We start from the raw sequence: 21657 nt of genomic DNA on the forward strand, positions 1-21657 counted from the left end.
CAGCGGGGATACATGGTTCCCCAGAGAAGAGGGCAGGAGGGATATCAGAGAATTTGCATGGGTGTAGATAGGAGACGGCGAACCTCCAGGGCTGGGCTGCTCTGGCACAGAGCCACTACCCAATTGAGATAGAGAAATAAATATTCAGTATAAATATTCTTTAGGAACTATAGATTTACCTTTTGCATGCAAGGAAAATAACTTTAGACCTTTGCAAATTATGTTACCACCCCTTCCCTCCCTCCTCCTCCTCCTCTTTTCCCCTTGTTTTGTGTCCATTATTATTTAGCTGTTGAATTATTGTGCGATGTCAAGGAGGACCCCAACAATTTGGCTATTTGTTATATATGTATCTGTGGGTCCGGACTGCGTCCCCCCCCCCCCGGTTTTTGCTGGATGACATCCTTACTGCTCCTACTTCCTCTTCTGTATCCCACTTGAAAATTGTCAATAAAAAATAAGTTGAAAAAAATTATAATAAGTGCAGTAGGTAATGAAAATTGAAAAAAAAAAAACTAACAAAGTAGCTGGGTACGTAGGCTGCTTGTTACACCTATTCTGCGCCTCCAACCCCCTAAATTAGACATTACTCATGAGCAGTTAGAGGGTGAAATCCTCCTGAACATAGTCACCATCATTAATATCACGTTAAATATATATTACATTATGCAATTACTTAATGCTAGCATTATCTATTATTTTCTCTTTGAGTGCACAGTGCTAGATTCTATGGACACAAGGCTGCTGGAACTACATTGTAAATGGGTTTAGGCTGTACTTTAGGACCACACTGGTAACTCTACTCATGGTAAGTGTGAGAGGTCTTAAGTCCATCAGCTGTCTTAGGACTGGCTTAAACATGGAGAAACCTGTTACGTTTTCTATTCCTTGATGATGGCAGTGACATTTGGTGGCAAACAGTAGCCATGGAAACCCATTTCAAGTCAGTTTAATACTTTGCTAATTGGGGAAAACAAAAAGTAGAATAGGGGGCAGTATTCTCAAGATGAAATCTAGAAGTTCTTGGAGCAAATGAAGATAGCTACTGTACCTGAGAGAGAAAAAATAATGGACCCGCTTTCGACAGATTCTGAATAACGGACTTTGTGGTGTTGGCTCTGCAAGGAAGTAGCCACGTCGTGACCCTATAGAAACAACAAATACATTGTAGCAATAACACCAAAGCATGCATAATAATAAAAGGCGTTTGGAATGCATTCAATCATTTTACTTTTTTAGTGCTGACATAGTTACATAGTAGATGAGGTTGAAAAAAAGACATACGTCCATCAAGTTCAACCTGTCCTAAATTTAGACGATAGATAATTATCCTAGATTTTTATTTACAGAATACTGATCCAGAGGAAGGCAAACCAAAAAAAACAGTGACACATTATCCAATGATGTCTCATAATTATTTATGCCTCCCTGGATCAACATTCTTCCCATGTTTACTTATTTGTATATCTATATCCCTGTATAACTTTCCTTTCTAAAAAGATGTCCAACTTTTTTTTTTTTTTAAGATATCTATTGTATCTGCCATTACAATCTCCATGGGTAATGAATTCCACTATGCAGCTGCCCTTATTGTCCCATGAAGCTGATCCGTGCCCCACCCCATTTTCTGAAATGAAACTTGACACCCTCTACAACTCAATATGCCGTTTTGTTCTCCAATGCAACTACAACACACATCACTGCGAAATGCTCAAAGAACTAGATTGGTTATCACTTGAGTCTAGGTGCAAAGTTCACCTTTCCTGTCTTGCTTTCAAATACTTTCTGGGCAAGCTACCCACCTATCTGAACAAGCTCTTCACCCCTACCACATGCAGCACTTATCATCTGAGATCTGACTCGAAAAGGGTGTTCTTCCTTCTCTTACCGTGCACCCCAAAACTAGAACAACATACCAGAGACTCTCACATCCGCCACCAGTGTAAGTTCTTTCAAAACTAAGGCTGTCTCACATTTTAATCTGGTCTGTAACTGTTACATAAGCCTATTAATATATATTTTCTTTAACTGTGCATGCAATGTCTTGTATATAATGTGTACCCTGTTCACTTATGTAACTATATTTGGAACCATGTATTATTAGTCTTAGCTCTATGCCCAGGACATACTTGAAAACGAGAGGTAACTCTCAACGTATTACTTCCTGGTAAAACATTTTATAAATAAATAAATATGTTCTGTCTACCAGGCAAAGAATACTTGCCCATGGACACAAAATGGCTGCAACGTCAGGGCTCATTCACACTACTTTCTGTTAATGACCGCACGGCCATGTTTGTGTCAAAACTGTCAGAAAAACTACAAATATCTCCCAGTTGAAGTAATTTTGAAAAATTTGTATTTTTTGGAGGGGGGATTTGCTATTTTAAGGTGGGTTTTACAGCATGTCTCCCCTTTGTCCTGTCTTTCTAATAAATTAAATCTAATAATCTCATGAAAAAGAAGCAAAGAAGATTAGCAATAACATTCCTTCAATATGTCTACTGTATGTAAAAAAACAAGAACCTGAAGTAAATTTTAAAGGCATTATTCACTTTGTTTCAATCTATTACTTATATAATTGTCATTAATTCAATCTGCTCCTATGTGGGATGGCACCATTAAACATTTCCTATATTTACGTTCTTGACAATACGCTAGCAAAAACCTATTTCATACACAGTTGTAACTGCAGATGCCAGGATTATAAACATGAACATTTAAATTAAAATGTGTCACACTCCCTATATATGTAGTGTAAAGGTTATTTTATAGGAGATATTTTCATCCCTCCTCCCCCACAACTGACTTTAAAATATACATTGTTCTTACAGGATGCAACATACCTTTTATGGTTATACATTGATTGATGGCAAGACCATTTATTACTAGGGTGTCAATATATTGTGAGTATACGTGACGTGACATCGCGCGCCGGGAGTACAAATGTGTGTTCCTCAATGAGGCCGCCCATAGTGTGCACGAGCACTGCAGAGCGACCGATTTTTGAAAATACAATTGAATTCATTTTTTTGCGTGACGGCTTCGTCACGTGAGCTGTTCAGCCAATGAGGGCGAACAAGGCTGGTGACGCGTCCACCACGCCTCCCCTCCAGCCTAGTGCATGTTTCGTGAGAGCGACAGGCACGCGTGACGAGACACGCTCTGTCACGTGCACGCCGCAACTATCATCGCGGCCTTAGAGTGTAAAGACAGGCTTTTGACCACTTCATGTGTGAGGTGAATCAAATTATTTAAAAAAAAATATTGTCTACACAAAGCATTGATAATAGGGGCTTTTATCTGGGGACAGTTAAAAAAAATCATACTTTTTTAGCTACACTTTAGATAAACTACCTGATAACGAGGGATTCTTGGGTTGTATGGATTAGGCCGTGGTATTTAAATTACAGTCAGCAAGAAAAGTAGAGCAATAGCCCTCATAAAACACAAATCCCCAACATTTAGCCAAAATGTATAATTTTGCCCTTTTCCCCAATCTTCCTAACATATTTGGGAAATGTACAGATCTGCCATGTACTTACATTACATACATGTAATGCTCCCACATGTCCCTGCTTTGAAATTGGACCTTTCCCCGCGACAGTCAGCTGACGGCCGCTTTGCCACTAAGGTAAGTGATTAGCGTTAGCAGTAGGGGTTTCTGGGTAAGGAGTTAAGGTTTTAAGGTAAAGATTAGCGTTAGGGGTTTTAGGTAACGGGTTAATGGTTAGGGGTTTTAAGGTTAGCGGTTTTAGGTTAAGTGGTAATGGCAGGGGTGCGCAAAGATTTCCCCCTGCGCCCCCCTGCCTGCTCTCCTCCCGTGTCAAATGACGCCACGGGGTCATGGCAACGCAACATCACGAGACCCCACTGTCATTTGACGCCAGGTTACCATGGCGATGTGTCGCCGAAGACAAGGTAGGAGGAGTTACAGAGGCCTTGTGCGGTCCCCCAGCATTTAATTAGGTTAAGGTTAGGGGTTTCGAGGTAAGGGGTTAAAGTTTTTAGGGTAAAGATTAGCATTAGAGCAGTGGAGGGATTCTGTCGGTACAGGCAAACTCTCTCCCCTCCCTGCCTGGTCTCTCTCCCCTCCCTCCCTGGTCTCTCTCCCCTCCCTGCCTGGTCTCTCTCCCCTCCCTCCCTGGTCTCTCCCCTCCCTGCCTGGTCTCTCTCTCCCCCCCCCCCCCCCCCTCTGCTTTGTATAACGGGATGGGCCTGTAACCTGAGATTACCGTGTGTTACACCGCCCATAAGTGGCACAGAAAAAAGAAACGTATTTTATTCAGAGCCCGTAAAATCTCTCACTATTACAGAACCGGATCCAGCAGCCTAAGTACCCGCAGAGAGGAGCTCACAATCACCGTGGTGCTCCAGGTCTCCTCCCCGCCTCCCTGCGCCATACCGCTGTACCGCTCCACAGACCGGGCACCGGAAGTGACGCATCTGCGCTCCGCCGGGGCTGTCTTCGCAGGCGGACCATAGAGAGACGGAGAGGCCAGAGCGCCCCCTCCCCAGCTCCTCTCCTGCACTGAGCTGCTAGGCTCCTAACCAGATACAGAGTGTGTAACCCGCGGAGAGCTCCACTTGTAGCTGGCTGTGGGGACAGTCACCCCACTAGCATGTGTCACCCCCTTCCCACCCGTCCCTCTTTTTCCCGTGCCCTCTCCCCCCCTCTTTTTCCCGTGCCCCCCTCACTTTGTGCCCCCCCTGTGGTCCGGGTAACAGACTGCAGCAGGTGCATTAGCTGCAGAACACACAGGGAGGCGCCTCTTGTTTGCCTACAAGTTATATCTAGAACCCTTTTTTTGGGCAGGGAGATATGAAACACACGCGCACTCCGTGCTCTTCTCTAGGGGGGAAGCAGAAGCAGATACGGGGATTTGATGAGTTGGGGATCTTTCCAGCTGCTGAGGTCAATGTTTCATTCCATATCGCCTTGTCCAACTGCGTGCAGCGCAAGCGATAGTCCAACTGCGTGCAGCGCAAGCGATAGTCCAACTGTGTGCAGCGCAAGCCCAACTGCGTGCAGCGCAAGCGATAGCCCAACTGCGTGCAGCGCAAGCGATAGCCCAACTGCGTGCAGCGCAAGCGATAGCCCAACTGCGTGCAGCGCAAGCGATAGCCCAACTGCGTGCAGCGCAAGCGATAGTCCAACTGCGTGCAGCGCAAGCGATAGTCCAACTGCGTGCAGCGCAAGCGATAGCCCAACTGGGACATGATCCTTCATAAGAATTGAATAGATATTTGTTCAGGGTGGGGTTATTAAACACAACGGTCAGCATCGAACTGAGATAAATTGTTTAGACGAATTACAGCCTCGTCTAGTTTTATTAGAATGAAACATTGTACTAAAAGCACTTCACTTTATACTTATGGATTTATTGGGCGATGTCACATTGTTTTGGTGCAGGAACGCTCCGAATGTCATCCATGTGTATGCCTCAATCTTAATGTGTATGGAGAAATCAGTGGTACAGTTAAAAATAAATTACTTTAAAAAATACATTTTGATCTACGGGTCACGCTGGGGCGGACGTCCTCTCCCCCTCCCCCCTCCTTACCTTTCCCTCCTCTTTTTTTTTTTTCATTATTATTATTATTTCGGTGATCATTTTGTCATTGCGCATCTTCTTATTATTCCACCTTGAATAGCCTGGCTGAGTAGGGCCCAAAAGGCCGGGTTTTCTCACAATGAATGTTTCATTTATCAAAGTTGAGATTACTTTCATGATTGTTCGCATTGTGTATTGTATCTTATGCTTGAAATACTCAATAAAATGTAAGTTATAAAAAATAAAAAAAATTACTTTTATGTGCAATCAAATATGTATACTTTTTTTCTGCGGATTAAAATGAAAGCATTAAAGACATTAGAATCTCACTTATTGACAAGCCATTTTATTTCTATGAACTCCACTCTCACAAAAAAAAAATATATCACATGCCCAGGTTTTGCGCAAGCAAATAGATGCAAAACTAATTTAGGAGGTAAAAGTGGTATAATTGTATCCACCTAATTGCAATATTAACATTATTAAACAAACTGGTACTGACATTGCTAGCCATAGTTTTGGTAATGGGTGCCAGCAATGTGAACTTGGTTCCTAAACTCAAACAGACTTGGTGAACCTCAGAGATGTGGATATATTCAGAATACTCATCTTTACATTTCCTTACAGAAGAGCTCCTGCTGCCATTATAGAAGCAAAGAAGAAATCTACACTAATTAAAACATGTTTCCATTTAAAAGTGAAAGAAGACTCATTGGACCCCTCCATAAACTGCAATGATCTACTATAAGCGCTTTGCTAGACAATTTCAATGCTTGGGTAAGGGGTATTAGGCCTGTAGTTTAAAATCGTACATTGTCACCATCTACCGTATGCATTAAAACCGTTTAATACAAAGTATGCAGAGTGTGGAACTGCTTGCTTAATGAGGGCAATATTCAATCATTACAGTAATAAATCGATCGCATTATCCTAGAGAAAATATAAAGCTAAAGTATATAACCAACCTAATGATGAGTTTCTAGTTCAAGAATTGTCCATTCCCCATGTGGGGAAGAACAGTCATCAGGAGACAAACTCGTCAAGGTTACACTTGTGGAGTCATCAAATGGAGACGACCCTAATTCACCCCATCTGCTTGAATTGTCAACATGTGCATTACCCTGAGATTTTGAATTCTCTCTCGCTAAAAGTAATGTCTGATTGATGAGATATTGTGCTAGACTAAGATCTTCAGGGACAGAGTTTATCACATCAACATTTGAGCCATGATCAGCTAACAGCTGCCTTAGAAGAGTCCAGTCTTCCTGTACAAAATGCTGATCTTCAAAAGCAAAATCCATAATGTTTGTTGCTTCAGTCTTCATTCTCTGCTCAAATCCTTCTCCAGCATCCACCTCATTTATAGGAGAAAGAGACTTTGAAGGACGATGTCCATACATGCAGCTTTGTGCCAATGAGTCAAAATCATCTATGTGTCCTGAAATAATTCATAATACTGCACATTGTAAAATAGTTATGCTCTTTGCCCAAGTATTTTGAAGACGAACATACTAACAACCAAGTAATTACAGCAGGTGAGTATACAGACATTTGACAAAACGCAAGTTTATTTTCTATATAGTAACATCTAAAATGACTACTTAGAAATTAAGGTGAAGCAGCGCACTCACTAGGGGTAGTTGGCAAATCTCAAAAAATAGAGAATTTCTGATACAGAAAATTAGTTATTTGCATAACCATAAAAAACATACAGAACAAACAAGACAGAATGACAACCCTTTGGCTATTTTAAGTGTAACTCATAGGTTAGTTTAAAATAAATATATTTTAAATATGCACTTATTCTGATTTTTTTTTTCAAATAAAAAAACATGCTTGGATCACTAAAGACAGACTGACATTAACCAAAAACAAAGAAAGCCTTGAAGCCGTTATGGAAATCCGTTTCTAATAGCTTTAATAAAAAAGGAAATTACCCAACTCTATTCACCTCAATCTGTATGTTACACCTGCAGTATGTATAAACACATGTATATACAATATATTGTGAAAACCTAAAAACAGCTTTGACAAAAAACAAAGCAAACAGGCAATTTAGAATTGAATACTTTTAGTAAAGTTTATATAGCTTTTTTTAATATATTCATTACCTTCAAACTTTTAGGGCAATTGCAACAGAGAGAAACAATACTAAATTCAGCTTGAAGATCTCTGCAAATATTTTAAATGCATCATTTAATGGTAATAAGAAATACTTTCTTAAAGTTCCATGCTATTCACACACACACACACACACACACACGCACATATATATATATATATATATATATACACACACACATACACACACACACATATATACATATATATGTATATATAGTTTAATTGGATACTAGGAAGAATCCCCACCAAAATAGAGCTGCTCTGCAGATTTCAGGGCTGGATTTTGTACCAAACAATGATGAACTGTTCACAATTTTTCAAATGCATTAATTATATTCTGTCAAATGTAAAGGTATTATGCAGCTGTAAAAGTACAGTAGTAGATATCCTAGATCCAAAATGTTAAGGTTCAGTGTAATAAACATACCTATTAGTTAGAATTTAACATTGCACCAGCAAAAAGTACATTCAACACATGTATTTTTGATATTTAATGTTCATTACCTGCAGGTAAAGCAGTATTGGAGCTTTCAGTAGGTGATGCATGGGTATCATTCACTTGATAGTCAAGAAATTGACTTGTACAAGCAGTTACAGTTTTAGAAGAACAAAACTTGTGTGTATCAGAGGGAGAGTCTGTTGTGTAAAGGTCCAAATGACATGGCCTTGCTTGGGACTTGAACTCACTTTCAGGATGCTTGTAGTAACCCTTACATTTACCAGCTTCTGCAACACCCTGGCCTTTCAAATAACTCAGAGCTTCCTTTGGCAGTGTTTCTGCTGCTTTGTTTTTATCTGCAGTCAACGAAGTGCTGTCTTCTATAAATTCTTTATGGCAAAGACATGGATCGGAGAATCCGCCCAAGTGTTTCTGTAATTGCTTGCCTCCATTTTGCAGATTATGCTCTGTGAAACCACCTTCCTTGTGGGAATATCCAGAATGTTCATTAGATAGATTATCAAATACATCAGATGGTGTCCGTGAATCTACGGTATGCATTTGTGAAGTATCAGGCTCTCCCTCATCAGATCCCAGCTCTTCACATTCATCCACTGAAAGCAAGACTGATCTCATACATGTTTTATTCCCAGGAACTTGTTGACCTTCATTGTCAATTTCAGTGAGATCATCAAAAGCTAAATTTATAATTCCTTGAAACTGTTGTGATGCAACATCGGACAAAGCTTTTTCTGCAGCATTCTCAGCTTCAGATCTTTCATCTTCTGTTTCGTCGGCTGATGAGGAAACATGTTCCATTTCTGGAGGACACTGTATGTTGCTGCAAGCAGCATTTTGATTCACACTGTGCTTGGATACACCTCTCTGCAACCACATTTCTGGTCTTTTTCGTGGTCCTTCATCATCACTGGTTGAGTTAACACGGAATATATCAGAAGAATGCTCTTTTTTCATTTTTACATCAATTCTCAAGCTGCCATCATAACCTTTTAGTTCTTCTGGAGTACTTGTATCACTACTGCTTCTACCAAGAAAGTCATGGCACCGCATAGTGCTGCACTTAGAGATTCCTCTTTCATTTGAGCCGTCATCATCCTGAGAACCACCAGCATCATAGTCTTCTGACCTTGGCTTGATGTCATCAGATGATGTGCTTGCACTCCCACTGTCTGATTCTGGACTCTCTCTTTCTTGCAAGGTGCCTGTGTGTTTATTCCAGTGACCCACAAACTTCATTTCAGAGTTGTCATGGCTCTCCATTGTTTCTCGGATGTTCATGTCCCTGGGAAAATCTGGTACTTGCTTATCTGATATACAGTTCATAGAATGTTTTTTACTAGTTAATGTAGACTGATGGTTGGTAGAAAAACCTTGTAAAAAAGATTCAGCCATTTTTCCAGAATTATCCAGAGTACCCTTAATATTTTGGGGGCATTTCAAAAAGGTTTCATTCATTTCAAGCTGGTCTTTGTGTGGAGTATTTTTTTCCACTTCTTTTACAGAACACAATTCACTTTCACTTGAACTGTCAACACACCTATTAGAATTCTCTGAATCACAAATATTTTTACCTTGTGGCTTAGGATCTGAAATATCTAAAACAGAGTTTACACCAGTTGGCTTTATGCTGTCAACTTTCTCCACTTCGGTTCGATTTCTAACTTCTATCAAAATCTCTTTTGAGTTGGATGCATAAAGCTGAGCAGATGCCGCTGGCACACTTTCTTGGCAGTTGCAATGTTCTGAATTAGGTTTCTGTATTTTATAATCTTGATTGCCTATTGAATTTTCTTGACACTCACATGCAGTGAAAGCCAGATCCTCAAAACATAGGTCTTGGAAACTGCCTGAAAGCTCCACAGATTGACTGAAAATAGCTTGCTTGCTTTTCTTTTTGTTAACCTGTGGATTCTCAATAACATCTGGTCTGAGATCTCGATCCAGATACAATATATGTTGGTTACTCCCATTCTTAAGCACAGTAGGAGAATCGTTGTGTTCCTGCCTGAGCTTTGGATGTGAGGCTTTAGAAGAATGTGACTGTGTCAATACTTTCTGTTTTAGCTCTTTGTAATTTGCAGTAAAGCCTTTAGTAGCAATTAGATTATTCTTAGAAATTGGCATTGCTGGTTTTGCACCTGTTCTATGTGTTGGTGCAAGTGCTGGTTTTATAGTCTTTTTATTCAAGGCCACAGGTTTATCCGTGGAGGCAGACGAATTCATCAATCTTATGTCTGATTTTACTTTTGTTTGTTTGGAAGAAACAGATTTCAGTGGGTTTGCTCCATCTCCTTGCAGCCCTGTTCATACATATGAAGAGAAAATAAATAAATATATACAGCAAATTACAAGCTTTTTGCATTTATTTCTATGCAAGTGTTTAGCTAATCAGAACTTGACATTTTAGAAACTTTAAAACCATTGCAAAAAATAAATAAAAATGTAAATAAATAACAGTAGCCATTTTCACATGGGAAGACCATCCACTGAATGTTACACATCCATTCAATGTTCCCAGACTGCATTGAATGGTGCTTTTTTTCCTAGTGCAGGGCTCTCTCCAACACGTGTTCTTTTTCAGATAGCTATTCTATTATTTTTAATTAATCGTCAAGGATTAATATGGTAAGCATGAACAAATTCCAACTAACAATGTTCAAGGACCTGAAGAAGAGCAAGTGGAATATGGGAAAGTCACGTTGCATATAAATATATAAGTATTATTGACTGTTAAAGCAGCAATCCCCCACAGATGCATTTACGAGTTTACCAACTCCTCTAATGTTGGTATTTTACACCCAATTTACTTTACTGTTAAAAATCATGATTCTTAATCTATAGCTGCTGACATTGCTCTGTGGAGAGCTCCTTTTACCACCACCGAACAATTCATATTTCAAACATCTCCTGAATAGAGCATCAGATTAAAAAAATAAATCAATAAACCAGTGTTGGGACGGACAAGAGGAGATCTACTAAAAGCTGTATTTAAATAGATTAGAATGAGGATTTACTTCCAGCTGCTTACAGTAGCTGTTGAGCTCTCAGACATGATTTACAGCCGGAGTGTTGTTTTGTCACCTTGCAAATTAAAAGTACAAATAATACCGCCGAGATATTAGGACTACAAATTGGGGGGGTGGGGTGTAATTACATTTATGGTAGCTTTGTGCCATTGTCCTTTCTATCGTGAATACAGAATGTCTCATTTAGGAAACAGCCCCTCTGGCACACACAATCACACTCTGGTCACCGATAACGGAACGGAAGAGGAGTTCCTCATTCACTGCGTTCTGCGCTCCACAGGAACACAAAACGCAATCTCCCCCTAGAAAGAGGAGCAGGAAGATTGACGTAGCTATCATGTCATGGGGCCCCTTAAGCACCAGACCCCATCAAATCGTAGCTACGTTTATAGGGCACCCAAAGGGTTAAAAGAAGCATCATTTTAAAGGTTTTCTTGTTATTATGTAAATTGTATGTTTTGAATTTAATTTCAGTGGTTACGACAGTCAGTCAGACAAACAAACAACACGTAACGTTGTACCTTGTTGTTTAGATATGGCGGCCGGTGCACTCTTTGGCCTTTGAGCAGCACAATTGCTAATCTTGATTCCCTTTTTTTTCTGTGACGTTGGCTCATGGTCTCCTGTAGCAGGTAGTTTTTTTGTTGATGAACTAACAAATAATAATACATTTTAAAAAATGATAACATTTTCTGATCTTCATTACATGCATTATATTTTATTTTTTTTAAAGTCGGGAAGGAAGCACTCCCAACAGCAGCAGCGGGAAGGAAGCACTCGCAACAGCAGCAGCGGGAAGGAAGCACTCCCAACAGCAGCAGCGGGAAGGAAGCACTCCCAACAGCAGCAGCGGGAAGGAAGCACTCCCAACAGCAGCAGCGGGAAGGAAGCACTCCCAAAAGCAGCAGTGGGAAGGAAGCACTCCCAACAGCAGCAGCGGGAAGGAAGCACTCCCAACAGCAGCAGCGGGAAGGAAGCACTCCCAACAGGAGCAGCGGGAAGGAAGCACTCCCAACAGGAGCAGCAGGAAGGAAGCACTCCCAACAGGAGCAGCAGGAAGGAAGCACTCCCAACAGCAGCGGGAAGGAAGCACTCCCAACAGCAGCAGGAAGGAAGCACTTCCAACAGCAGCGGGAAGGAAGCACTCCCAACAGCAGCGGGAAGGAAGCACTCCCAACAGCAGCGGGAAGAAAGGATTACCAACAGCAGCGGGAAGGAAGCACTCCCAACAGCAGCGGGAAGGAAGCACTCCCAACAGCAGCGGGAAGGAAGCACTCCCAACAGCAGCAGGAAGGAAGCACTCCCAACAGCAGCAGGAAGGAAGCACTCCCAACAGCAGCAGGAAGGAAGCACTCCCAACAGCAGCAGGAAGGAAGCACTCCCAACAGCAGCAGGAAGGAAGCACTCCCAACAGCAGCGGGAAGGAAGCACTCCAACAATAGCGGGAATCTTTCCACGGGTGCACGTTGCTCCAATGATGGAGAAAGTTCTTATCAAACAGCACTCCACTGGAATTAGAAAAATTCCACATTTATCATGGAGCAAGTGTTACTTTTGCTCTACATTAAATGTGCAATTTTTCCAAGTCCAGTGGAGTGCCGTTTGATCATCTTTGTGTAATTTCTTATAAAATCACATTTAACTAGCAGTTCTGCTAAATACGCTGCTGTTATATACAGACTGCATAACACTGCAAATATATATTGTGGGGTTCCCCGAAAAGTAAGAAATACAAAAGAGTGTCAAATATATTTGTCAATCTAACTCTTATACCAAAGCCTAGCCAGATCGGCCATATTTTTTGTAGGTCAGCTTGTAACCCACAGAAAAAAAATACAATAGGCAGTATTGATCACTACAGTTCTAATTGTAACTATTATAAAGAGTCTATAACAAATTACAATTGATCAGTGAGACAATGTTACAATTACAAAACATACGTTTACATGATAATGTTTTGAACAGACCTGCTTGTTTCCCAACCATATTCAGCTTCATTAACCTTCTTTTTGACAGAGGCCCCGTTTGTCATCTTTGTTGTAGATTTGGATTTCACTGCTACAAAGGGAATACAGTTCAGAAAAAGAAAATACTATACTGTACATTCAGTACTTTTCACTTACATTTCTACACATGTGCATCAAATGTTAATGTAAAGCTGCCAGATATGCCAAAAGATTGTGCATGGCCTCCTCGTCAGGCTGATACAGGGAAACTGCTGCACACCACATAGAAAACATAAAGGATACAACTTCCGCTGCTCCTGGTTCAGGATTCTCTGTGATGATCCAGCTTACAATGAGAGGTATAAAGAACAGGGCTCCACGGAATTTTCAATACTAATTTATTGCCAACAAAATGACTAACGTTTCGGCCACACTTGGCCTTTCTCAAAAGCAGAATGGCATAATCTGCTTTTGAGGGGCCAAGTGTGGCCGAAACGTCAAGTCATTTTGTTGGCAATAAATTAGTATTGAAAATTCCGTGGAGCCCTGTTCTTTATACCTCTCCTCGTCAGGCTGCCATTGTGATTTGCGAGAAGAAGTTCTTGATTAAGGCCCATGTAACTGTACTTTGGAATTGCTACAGCATTGCTCTAAGTTGGGAAGAAGCTCAAACATTATTGCTACAAAAATCAGCGTGTTTTGTAAAACCTATGATATTGATTACTGTGCAGTTAAGCTTTCAGGTATTAATTTTTACAGCCCTTGGCTAAAACAATTGTTTCATCAATTAAAATATTTTAAAGTGGGAGCCCTTTTAAAACCATTTCTACCGCTTAAGAAGCTATACCCATACAGAGAGACACCCACATACACACCATATACATAAGTTACATATAGTTAAATAGTAGATGAGGTTGAAAAAAGACATACGTCCATCAAGTTCAACCTATGCTAAATTTAGATACAGATACTTTATCCGATATCTATACTTACTTATTGATCAAGAGGAAGGGCTCTCTCCAACACGTGTTCTTTTTCAGATAGCTATCATCTAATGATATCTCACAAGGGGAAAAATAAATTCCTTTCTGACTCCAAATATTGGAAAATCAGATTACTCTCTGGATCAACATTCTTCCCATGTTTACTTATTTGGTATATCCCTGTATACCTTTAGTTTCTAAAAAGATGTCCAACCTTTTTTTGAACACATCTATTGTATCTGCCAACACAGTCTCCATGGGTAATGAATTCCACATTTTAACTGCCCTTGCTGTAAAGAACCCTTTCCTTTGTTGCTGGTGAAATCTCCTTTCCTCCAACCTTAAGGGATGACCCTGAATCCTTTGCACTGTCCTTGGGATGAATAGTTCTTTTGAAAGCTCCTTGTACTGTCCCCAAATATATTTGTATATAGTTAACATATCCCCTCTTAGACACCTCTTTTCTAATGTAAATCAATCTAATTTAGCTAGCCTCTCCTCATAAGTCAGATTATTTGGTGGCTCTTAACTGCACTCTAGTTCCATAATGTCTTTTCTACGACATGGTGCCCAAAATTGTATTCCATATTCTAGGTGTGGTCTTACTAAAGCTTTATAAAAGGGACATAATTATGTTTATTTCCCTTCCATCCATTGCCCGTTTAATGCAAGATAAGATCTTGTTTGCCTTTGCAGCTACTGCATGACTTTGGGCACTATTGCTAAACCTGCTGTCTACAAGCACTCCTAAATTCTTCTCCATCAACGATTCCCTTAATTTATCCCCATTTAATGTGTATGTCGCCTGTTTATTCTTGCTTCCCAAATGCATAACTTTACATTTATCTGTATTAAACCTCATCTGCCATTTACCTGCCCAAGTTTCCAGTCTCTCTAAGTCCTTCAGGAGAGAAAATTACATCCTGCTCTGATTCTACTGCCTTACACGATTTAATGTCATCAACAAAGATGGAGACTTTGCTCTCTATGCCAACCTCAAGGTCATTAATAAACAAGTTAAAAAGCAGGGGTCCCAGTACCGATCCTTGAGGTACTCCACTCACAACTTTAGCCCAACCTGAAAAAGTTCCATTTATGACAACTCTCTGTCTATCCTTCAAGCAGTTTTCAATTCAGGTGCAAATATTTCTACTGAGTCCAATTTGCTTTATTTTGTACACCAACCTTGTGTGGAACCGTATCAAAAGGCTTTGCAAAATCTAAGTAGACCACATCAACTGCATTTCCCTGGTCTAAATTCCTATTTACCTCCTCAAGGAAACAAATAAGGTTAGTTTGGCATGATCTATCCTTCATAAATCCATGCTGACTATTACTAATAATTTTGTTTACCATTAGGTATTCCTGAATATTATTCCATATTAAACCTTCAAGTAGCTTCCCCACTATTGATGTCAGGCTTACAGGTCTGTAATTCCCCGGTTGTGATCTAGCTCCCTTTTTAAATATAGACACCACATCTGCTTTTCACCAATCTTGTGGTACTGAGCCTGTGGAAATGGAGTCCTTGAATATTAAATGTAATGGTTTAGCTATTACTGAACTTAACTCCTTGAGAACTCTTGGATGTATGCCATCGGGGTCAGGTGCCTTATTTAATTTAATTTTATTACTGTAAGTCACCTATGAACTACTTCCTCACTTAACAAATTGTTTGTTAATATAGAAGTTGTGGCTTCCTCCTGCGGCACTACTATTGAAATTGATTCTTCCTTGGTAAACACAGAGAATGTGTTTAATACCTCTGCTTTTTCCTTATCTCCAATAATCTGCCTGCCCATCTCACACTGAAAGGGTCCTATATTTTCTTTGATAATTTCCATGTTATTAAGGTACTTAAATAACTTTTTAGGGTTGATCTTACTTTCTATTGCAATCCTTTTTTCGTTATCCATTTCACTAATTTGATTGACCATTTGCAACTTTTGTTACATTCCTTATAATTCTGATACAATGCCTCCGTCCCTTCTGACTTCAAGAATCTAAATGTCTGTCTCTTCTTTTCCATTTCCTCACCTACCTATTTATTTATCTATACTAACCTGTTACCATTTCTGATGTCTTACAATCTTTAAAAGAAAAAAGGTACTGTACCTAGAATGTAAATAATAAAAATGTAGCAAGTATACTCACCAACTCCTAGATCCTTGGAACCATCCAAATTGTTTTTTAAAGGGTTACCACTTTGTGGCGAACAATGTGCAGAATTCTGTTGCTTATCTGCAAAACTATCCAGGTTTTGTTCTTCAGATTTATTTGAATGGAGCGGTTTTCCATTGGAGTTTGTAGACTTCATGCTTGGAACTGTGCCGCCGACATGAGAAGCAGATTCTCTCTCTGCCTTCTTTAGTGTTTTTACTTTGGTCTGTGAATTGGGATTACCATTCGGGGCCTTGGGTCTTGCTCCCCCCTTTACAGATGATGTGTATTTCTGGGAGCTTGCAGAGTCTCCTTTGGCAGTGCCACTTTCAGTCTTTACACTGCCATTTTTTTCTGATTTGGTTTTCAAAACAGCTTTTGGTTTGGTGGTGACCATTTTCTCTGCAGGTTTCGGATCTTTTGTCAAAGCTTTCTTGCCATCTTTGCCCTTCAAGTCATCCTCTTTCCCCTTTCCAGAAGAATTTCTAGTTGTATTTAATGTATGTCCAGAAGCACCCAGTGAATCAGATTTCATCTTCCTGGTATTCGACAAATACCCCTCTGTACTTCTTTTCCTTTCAGATGTCCAAGATGTTTCAGTTGTTATTTCCCTTGTTCTAGATTAACCCTGCTGATATGGAGAAAATAAAAATAAAATTGTAATTTATCACATTTCCCTACTGAACTTTCACAGAGTAAACCTAGGATGTGAAGGAATACACATATTCATATATTAATATAACAATACAAAACTATGTTCTCTCACTGGTGTCTTGAAATCATAAATATAACAATTCAGAGCAACGTTTCTACACTCTCACAATGGTAACTATATATGAACAATTACTTCAGGACCAACATCAGTTTTATTAATTTAAAAAGACAATAGAAGTGTTTTTGAGAAGCCAGGTCTGCTCAGACAGTATTCCACTTGGAATGAGACAGTAGATTTGCCTAAACATTATCAAATATATTCTTAGCACACAAATATAGCTAATGTGTTATAAGCGGCCCAGAATATATTTGTAGAGGTTTGATGAATAGTAATTAACATACAGTACTTTGCATACATATAGACACAGAAAGACATGCACTTAAGGTTTACCTGAGAACTAGTGAATATGGGTTTCTTTGCAAGTCTTCGATCATCCCCTTTGTCAAAAGCAGCTATTTTACAAAGTAATATACGTTTGGTGTTAGGTAGCAGCACTAACATTTTTAATAGTTGCTTAACCCCATCTTGACTATAGAATGGGCAAGATTTGTAAAATAGCAACTACCGTAGCATTTAGATTTAGGGATCTTATTGGTTATATATCTTTACAGCTTAGGACAAGAACACAATAAATATACGTAGATGTAATTAGTCATTTAGGACCCATGGAATCATGCCAAAGCACCTTTAAACATGTTCCTATATTTGGAGGAAACAGGTTAATAGCTTCCCCCCCCCCCCCCCAACATATGCTGCAAATGATTAACCTTTTCAATGATGATGGGAGCTGTGATTCACAGTCAAGCGCTACAGCAGTAAAGCTATAAATGGCTGATGGTAGCTAATCCTGTATAGTGGAAGCCATTCAAGATGGGAAATTCGTGCAGGAAAACGGATGTGCAAACATGCAGTGCTGATTTATGAAGATGTTTTTCTTCTTCTAATGAGTAGCAGATGTAAATAATTCACAGACCTGAAAGCAGTTAAGCATTAAAGTGAAGATCTTGTATTGCTTGTTCATAATGGATACCAATATTGGCTCATATATATTATTGAACAGGTACAGAAATGGAAATGATTTTGTCCTAGTTTCGGTCTGCATCACATGAATATTCATAGTTATTCCTCCTTCTCAAACAAATAAACAAGTAAAATGTGTTTGCATCAAAGTAAGCACACACAATAGCTTGAGTTTTCATAAACTAAACATTATTACATAAGACTAGGACATGTGCTTATCTCACTATACGTGTTTAATAGTAACAGGTAACAGCCAAGCATGAAGTCCTTTTCACTTCCACACCACAGAATAATATGTCTCAGATTTCAAACAAAGACACAGACAGCTATATTAAATTAAAAACCCTCATTTGTTTTTGCGGAATCAGAGCTGTCCTTTCTCTGCACTGCAGCGGGGTCTCCCTGCTCCTCACCGCCATCACTGCAGCGGGGTCTCCCTGCTCCTTACCGGCCATCACTGCAGCGGGGTCTGCCCTGCTCCTTACCGGCCATCACTGCAGCGGGGTCTGCCCTGCTCCTTACCGGCCATCACTGCAGCGGGGTCTCCCTGCTCCTTACCGGCCATCACTGCAGCGGGGTCTCCCTGCTCCTTACCGGCCATCACTGCAGCGGGGTCTGCCCTGCTCCTTACCGGCCATCACTGCAGCGGGGTCTGCCCTGCTCCTCACCGCCATCACTGCAGCGGGGTCTCCCTGCTCCTTACCGGCCATCACTGCAGCGGGGTCTCCCTGCTCCTTACCGGCCAGCACTGCAGCGGGGTCTCCCTGCTCCTCACCGCCATTACTGCAGCGGGGTCTCCCTGCTCCTCACCGCCATCACTGCAGCGGGGTCTCCCTGCTCCTTACCGGCCATCACTGCAGCGGGGTCTGCCCTGCTCCTTACCGGCCATCACTGCAGCGGGGTCTGCCCTGCTCCTTACCGGCCATCACTGCAGCGGGGTCTGCCCTGCTCCTTACCGGCCATCACTGCAGCGGGGTCTGCCCTGCTCCTTACCGGCCATCACTGCAGCGGGGTCTGCCCTGCTCCTCACCGCCATCACTGCAGCGGGGTCTCCCTGCTCCTCACCGCCATCACTGCAGCGGGGTCTGCCCTGCTCCTCACCGCCATTACTGCAGCGGGGTCTGCCCTGCTCCTTACCGGCCATCACTGCAGCGGGGTCTGCCCTGCTCCTTACCGGCCATCACTGCAGCGGGGTCTCCCTGCTCCTTACCGGCCATCACTGCAGCGGGGTCTGCCCTGCTCCTTACCGGCCATCACTGCAGCGGGGTCTCCCTGCTCCTTACCGGCCATCACTGCAGCGGAGACTCACGCTCCTTACCGGCCATCACTGCAGCGGGGTCTCCCTGCTCCTCACCGCCATCACTGCAGCGGGGTCTCCCTGCTCCTCACCGCCATCACTGCAGCGGGGTCTGCCCTGCTCCTTACCGGCCATCACTGCAGCGGGGTCTGCCCTGCTCCTTACCGGCCATCACTGCAGCGGGGTCTGCCCTGCTCCTTACCGGCCATCACTGCAGCGGGGTCTCCCTGCTCCTTACCGGCCATCACTGCAGCGGGGTCTGCCCTGCTCCTCACCGCCATCACTGCAGCGGAGACTCACGCTCCTTACCGGCCATCACTGCAGCGGGGTCTCCCTGCTCCTTACCGGCCAGCACTGCAGCGGGGTCTCCCTGCTCCTTACCGGCCATCACTGCAGCGGGGTCTCCCTGCTCCTTACCGCCATTACTGACACAGGGCAGGTGGGAAATGGGAGTGAAGCATATTTGTGGGACGAACAAAATGGATATTCAGACGATGCTTTTACCGAGCACAATTCTATGACACAGGCAGCTGGGTGATCCCGCAGACCGTGTTTGTGTGACACACAGTGTACACATGTATACTTAAAGGTGTGGAATTAAGCCCCGAATAGCCTTTTCCACATTTATACTACAAAAAAAAATTCTATTTGGCAATAAATATCTGAGTTGCCATTAAATCATTTATTTTAATTCATTTTTAGGGGGAGCCTCTGTATTACATGTGTGATCATTTAAACCCTTCACATGTAATGAAGTCCACTCCTGCCTCACCACACACGGATAAGCGGAAGAATATACATATGTGTCACACAATATGTAAAGATGGCTACCATACCTGCTGGCCCTCTCTGCTGATCGCCTGGCCTCCTCCGTCTCCAGCCCTCTGTGTGGCGTACAGCAGAAAGAGATTGCGCAGGAAGCCCCCCACCTTATCGCGCAGAGCTGGCTCCTGCTGCACAACCATATGTTCAACTAACAAACCCGCAGCTGGGGAGAGCCGCATTGCCATGGCAACCGGTCATTATACCTCACAGTCTGCTTACTCCCTCAGCTGGGGCAGTGATGTCATCACTTACCCGGTGTGATTGCTCCCGCTCTGCGCCATTATATTATACCCGGTGTGATTGCTCCCGCTCTGCGCCATTATATTATACCCGGTGTGATTGCCCGGCTCCCGCTCTGCGCCATTATATTATACCCGGTGTGATTGCTCCCGCTCTGCGCCATTATATTACACCCGGTGTGATTGCTCCCGCTCTGCGCCATTATATTACACCCGGTGTGATTGCTCCCGCTCTGCGCCATTATATTACACCCGGTGTGATTGCCCGGCTCCCGCTCTGCGCCATTATATTACACCCGGTGTGATTGCTCCCGCTCTGCGCCATTATATTACACCCGGTGTGATTGCCCGGCTCCCGCTCTGCGCCATTATATTATACCCGGTGTGATTGCTCCCGCTCTGCGCCATTATATTATACCCGGTGTGATTGCCCGGCTCCCGCTCTGCGCCATTATATTATACCCGGTGTGATTGCTCCCGCTCTGCGCCATTATATTACACCCGGTGTGATTGCCCGGCTCCCGCTCTGCGCCATTATATTATACCCGGTGTGATTGCTCCCGCTCTGCGCCATTATATTATACCCGGTGTGATTGCCCGGCTCCCGCTCTGCGCCATTATATTATACCCGGTGTGATTGCCCGGCTCCCGCTCTGCGCCATTATATTATACCCGGTGTGATTGCCCGGCTCCCGCTCTGCGCCATTATATTATACCCGGTGTGATTGCTCCCGCTCTGCGCCATTATATTATACCCGGTGTGATTGCCCGGCTCCCGCTCTGCGCCATTATATTATACCCGGTGTGATTGCCCGGCTCCCACTCTGCGCCATTATATTATACCCGGTGTGATTGCCCGGCTCCCGCTCTGCGCCATTATATTATACCCGGTGTGATTGCCCGGCTCCCGCTCTGCGCCATTATATTATACCCGGTGTGATTGCCCGGCTCCCGCTCTGCGCCATTATATTACACCCGGTGTGAGTGCCCGGCTCCCGCTCTGCGCCATTATATTATACCCGGTGTGATTGCCCGGCTCCCGCTCTGCGCCATTATATTATACCCGGTGTGATTGCCCGGCTCCCGCTCTGCGCCATTATATTATACCCGGTGTGATTGCCCGGCTCCCGCTCTGCGCCATTATATTATACCCGGTGTGATTGCCCGGCTCCCGCTCTGCGCCATTATATTACACCCGGTGTGATTGCCCGGCTCCCGCTCTGCGCCATTATATTATACCTGGTGTGATTGCCCGGCTCCCGCTCTGCGCCATTATATTATACCCGGTGTGATTGCTCCCGCTCTGC

The 21657-nt window shown here is 42.6% G+C and overlaps 2 protein-coding genes across 5 annotated transcripts in view; both read right to left on the reverse strand.

Annotated features, from left to right (window-relative positions):
* Positions 1 to 4468, reverse strand: part of C10H1orf146 (chromosome 10 C1orf146 homolog) — a 38845-nt gene extending 34377 nt beyond the window's left edge. Inside the window, exons 1-2 of one of the 4 annotated variants that reach the window (XM_075615541.1) lie at positions 4341 to 4448; positions 1052 to 1145 (exon numbers count right to left, since the gene is read on the reverse strand). In XM_075615541.1, the coding sequence (XP_075471656.1) occupies positions 1052 to 1145; positions 4341 to 4403 (157 nt within the window). In that variant the 5' untranslated portion in view covers positions 4404 to 4448. Of the gene's footprint in view, positions 1 to 1051; positions 1146 to 4340 lie in introns of all 4 variants that reach the window. The other 3 variants (XM_075615543.1, XM_075615542.1, XM_075615544.1) reach the window with 3 other exon arrangements.
* Positions 4469 to 5870: 1402 nt separating this feature from the next.
* Positions 5871 to 20332, reverse strand: BTBD8 (BTB domain containing 8). Its single transcript, XM_075615545.1, is given in 8 exon segments — positions 5871 to 6993; positions 8184 to 10439; positions 11687 to 11817; positions 13133 to 13223; positions 16249 to 16865; positions 17349 to 17421; positions 20123 to 20200; positions 20203 to 20332. Coding segments are annotated over 8 exon segments (3813 nt in total). The 5' UTR covers positions 20297 to 20332; the 3' UTR covers positions 5871 to 6520.
* Positions 20333 to 21657: the final 1325 nt, after the last annotated feature.

Source organism: Ascaphus truei, chromosome 10 (genome assembly GCF_040206685.1).
Source record: "Ascaphus truei isolate aAscTru1 chromosome 10, aAscTru1.hap1, whole genome shotgun sequence".
In the NCBI taxonomy this organism is placed as follows: Eukaryota; Metazoa; Chordata; class Amphibia; order Anura; family Ascaphidae; genus Ascaphus; species Ascaphus truei.